Here is a 3893-nt window from a genome sequence, read left to right as displayed (position 1 = left end):
TTTCCTGAGCTATACTTACTCTGTTTTGAAGCTCAGCTATTTTATTTTTATTTTGATTTATTCTACTACATATAGAAGTAAATAAACTTTCCGTTACTGTTGCAAAATAATCAAGGCAATCGGCTATTTGAATAATAGTTTCTTCTTGTCTTAAATCCGTGGCAATAATTGGTATTTCAAAAATTGGAAAACTACTAGTCATTTTAAGTTTTTTTTTTTTCCTATTGTAACAATTAAAAACTATTGTATTTACGAATAATAGCAAAAACTATTTCTTATTTAACAAAGTTAAAACATAATTTTAAGTAATATTATGTAATAATTGCATTCTAAAACACGAATGAATTAAATCATTTATCAATTAAAGTTTACTTTAAGTTTTCAAAAAACACAACTATCGTGGAAGCAGATAAAAATAATTTTGTAAGCCACGATTAAAAAAATTATTTCGATGTTTCGCACTGAAAAATGGCGCAAAAAAATTCATTTTCATCTAAAAACTAACGTAAACTGTAAATTTTGTACAAAGGAGTAAAATAATACCTAAAAATTACATATCAGACAGATTTTATAAATGTAATTTATATAACTTATAAATTTAATAAATTGTTTTATTGAAAAAAATGGTAGTAAACAAAATACAATACAAACTGTTTAAAAAAAAAAAAAAAATTAATGTAATTGTGGGCATTAATTTTATTAAATATTTACTTTTACAACAAAAAAAAAACATTAACTTGATCTACAAACTACATCTAAGTTAATTGATGCTTAAAATTAATTATTAATAAAAAATTTATTAATTGAATTTGTAATTAGTTTTTAATAATTTTCATTTTAAACAAGTACAAAAACATTTTTACTTCAAATGAAACTTGTTTTAAAATGATAATTTTAATTTTTAACCATTATCCCTGTATGCAAGTACACTAAACATTTACTTGTCTAAGTTTTTAAAAAAAAAAAAAACCTCAAACGACACAAATAAAAATTATTAAAATTATACCCTGAAAATAATATTCAACAAAATTTAATTTATTAATATAATTAGTTTTGTATTTAATAAGACAATAAAATAAAATAAAAAGAAAGAAAGAAAAACTATCAACTGACCACAATTAGACCATAAGGTTTTATTTGTGATTTCATTTTGAATAACAAAACTTATCGGTATTAAAGATTTTTAAAAATAATTCTTATAAGGTAGCTAAATAAATTTAAATTATATTTTTCAATCATAACGAGTTTTGTAATAATTTTTATGATACTAAAAAACCAAATTCATTAACGAACTAGCATACATCATAGGCTTTACATCCGGATGAGGCTGTAATAAAAAAATAATGTTAATTTTGTTTTACTTTTTTTTTTTTTTTTTTAAACTTTTCTTTCGAGGAAATAGTAATAATAATAATAATTTCTTACCACTGAATCATACACTGTGTATTTCGGTTTCATACTTTTTCCTTCCAATGTAATAAAGGCACCTTTATTACCCATTTGATCACTAAAAAAGATTTTTGCAGTATTATTTACAACATAAATGAGAAAAAAAAAAAACAAAAAACAGGAGTTATAGTGAGAAAAAAAGAAAAAGTTACCAGTAATTTGGAGCGGAAAATACGGTGATACATTTTCCATCGTGCGCCTCTTCATAACCGTCATTTTTAACTTCGTGACTTCTAATTATGTAATCCAATTTATTGAATTCTAAAAATTTTTTAGTAACATCAGGTCCGAATTGCACACCAACACCTCTTTTACTTTGAGCTATTCCATTAATTGGTTGAGGATCAGACCAAAGTAAATCGCACATTAAACCTGTAACACAATTTTATTTTAATAATTTAAATACAAATAAAAATAATAATTATCGATGAAAAAAAAATGAATGAGTCAATTAATTACCTTCATCAGGAGGTTGTCGATTTCTGTATATTTTTCTAATATCATCTAAAGAAACGTTTTCTTTTGAAAATAAACCTCCATGCATAACTAAAACTCTGTTATTTATACAATGAGCTAGAGGAAGCCAATTATACACTTCAGTAAAAAACTCTGCCATTTGAGCTGTGTATTTTGATTTTACTTCTCCTTCAAAACCATAAATTTGATTCATAGTTTGACTTTCATGATTTCCTCTTGACATGAAAAAATGATTCGGATAAAGTAGTTTAAAGCCAAATAAGGTAAATATGCATTCAACAGAGAACGATCCTCTGTCAACAAAATCTCCATTAAACAGCTGAAAAATAATTATTTTAATGTTTTTTTTTTTTTTGGAAATAAGTTAATGAGATTGCATGCTTTTTATAAAATGATCTTATAAATTAAATGGACAGTTTAAATTAATTTTAAGTAAACCTTACATATGGATTTTTTTCCGATGGAAGCCCATTTAAATCGAAAATGTTCATTAAATCGTAAAACTGTCCATGTATATCTCCACAAACTGTGAATTTAGCATCTGGCTCGACTGTTATATCGACTAAAGATGGCTGAGCCATAAACAATTGTTTAACATCAACTAAGATCTGATAAAAATGAATACAATAATTAACATCACGTAATTATATAACAAGTTTAAATTAAAAGGAATAAATAAAATAAAAATGATTACATGCCTTGTAGGCATATTTTCTGTGAAGTTTTTTTTGCTCTTTAAAATGTTGCATAAGACAAGTCATAAACTCCAAAGTAACTTTACCATCTTCAAGTTTTGGCCCAGTGTATTCATCTTCAATAACTGATAAAATATTTTCAGAATGAAAATTAATTGCTTGTTACAATTCTCAAAAATTTCTATCTTATTAATTAAATTACCTATACTTTCCAAATCGATTATATCGGCTATACTTTTAGTATCTTCAACGGCGATTGCTTTTTCAAAGGCTATCTTTTTTACAATTTTATTACATTCCATAAATTTCATTTGAGCATCTTTATCATTGGGTTTGGCTTTCTTAACAGTTTCATAATCTTTTAAAGCTAGTTTAAATTTTCCCAATGACATGTATGCTGTAGCTCTTCTATAGTACCCTTTAATGTAATTTTTGTCTAATTCCAATGCTTTTGAAGCATCTTCCAAGGCATAACCAAAACACTCAGTCCTTAAATGAGCCAAACTTCTATTTCCATAATATGCTGCTACTGTAGGGTTCATTTCAATAGCTTTTGTATACATTTCTATTGCTTTTTCATACATTTGTTCTAAAAACAATTTTACATTACTTAAAATTTCCCAGTTACATAAAGTTTCAAAAAATCAAGAATCATGTTGAGTAAGAAAAATTAATTTTCAATATCATGGTTATCATTTTAATCCTTAGGAATATTTATAATGAAAAATTGTAAAAATAAATATTTTAAAGAACAAAATTGATATTTACGATAAAAGCTATTAAAAAGATAAAATAAGATAATATAAAATTTTAGTAAAAAATGTAACGGGAACAAATATGGACAAATGTGTAATGTACCACATGCGTTACATTATTGAGAAAAAAAATAATTAGGGTTTAAAGAAGGGAATAAATTTCTTTAAAATAAGTATTTATCTTTTAAAGGTTTACGTATTACATATTATAAAACCATGTTAATATTCGTAACCAACAATGGTCTGAATCTTACTTTTGAAAAATTCGTTAGCCTCTTTCTTTAAGTTCTCAGCGGTAGTAATTTCGGCCGCATTTGGGCCAGCGCAATTTTCTATTGCCGTACTCATTCTTTAAAATCACAAATACGTTAACAAGTAGTATCAGACAAATCACTATAACAAAAACAAGTGTCCATGTTAAAAAATAAATTTAATACAAACCAGCCGGTTTAAATGACCTTTTGCTGTATTTTGTCGCCACTTAGTTAATATGAAATTTGTCGATAAATGACTTAAC

General features: G+C 25.1%; 2 protein-coding genes across 2 annotated transcripts in view; both read right to left on the bottom strand.

Moving 5' to 3' along the window:
* The window catches only part of Phum_PHUM219780 (cxyorf1, putative), a gene marked incomplete at both ends in the record, with an annotated part of 1417 nt that extends 1215 nt beyond the window's left edge, over positions 1–202 (bottom strand). Inside the window, one exon of the mRNA XM_002425719.1 lies at positions 16–202. Coding sequence (XP_002425764.1) covers positions 16–202 — 187 coding nt within the window. The remainder of the gene's footprint in view (positions 1–15) is intronic.
* A 981-nt stretch (positions 203–1183) lies between these two features.
* On the bottom strand, positions 1184–3724 carry Phum_PHUM219770 (serine/threonine-protein phosphatase PP-V, putative; the record flags this gene model as incomplete). The annotated part of the gene is made up of 9 exons (XM_002425718.1): positions 1184–1207; positions 1277–1327; positions 1426–1507; positions 1602–1821; positions 1909–2245; positions 2370–2534; positions 2625–2746; positions 2824–3210; positions 3631–3724. 9 exons carry the CDS (start codon positions 3722–3724, stop codon positions 1184–1186), a joined length of 1482 nt encoding a protein of 493 aa, XP_002425763.1.
* Between the last annotated feature and the right edge of the window lie 169 nt (positions 3725–3893).

Source organism: Pediculus humanus, genomic scaffold (assembly GCF_000006295.1).
Source record: "Pediculus humanus corporis 1103172107572 genomic scaffold, whole genome shotgun sequence".
NCBI classification, from domain to species: Eukaryota; Metazoa; Arthropoda; class Insecta; order Psocodea; family Pediculidae; genus Pediculus; species Pediculus humanus.
This window is presented reverse-complemented; position numbering and strand designations above follow the sequence as displayed.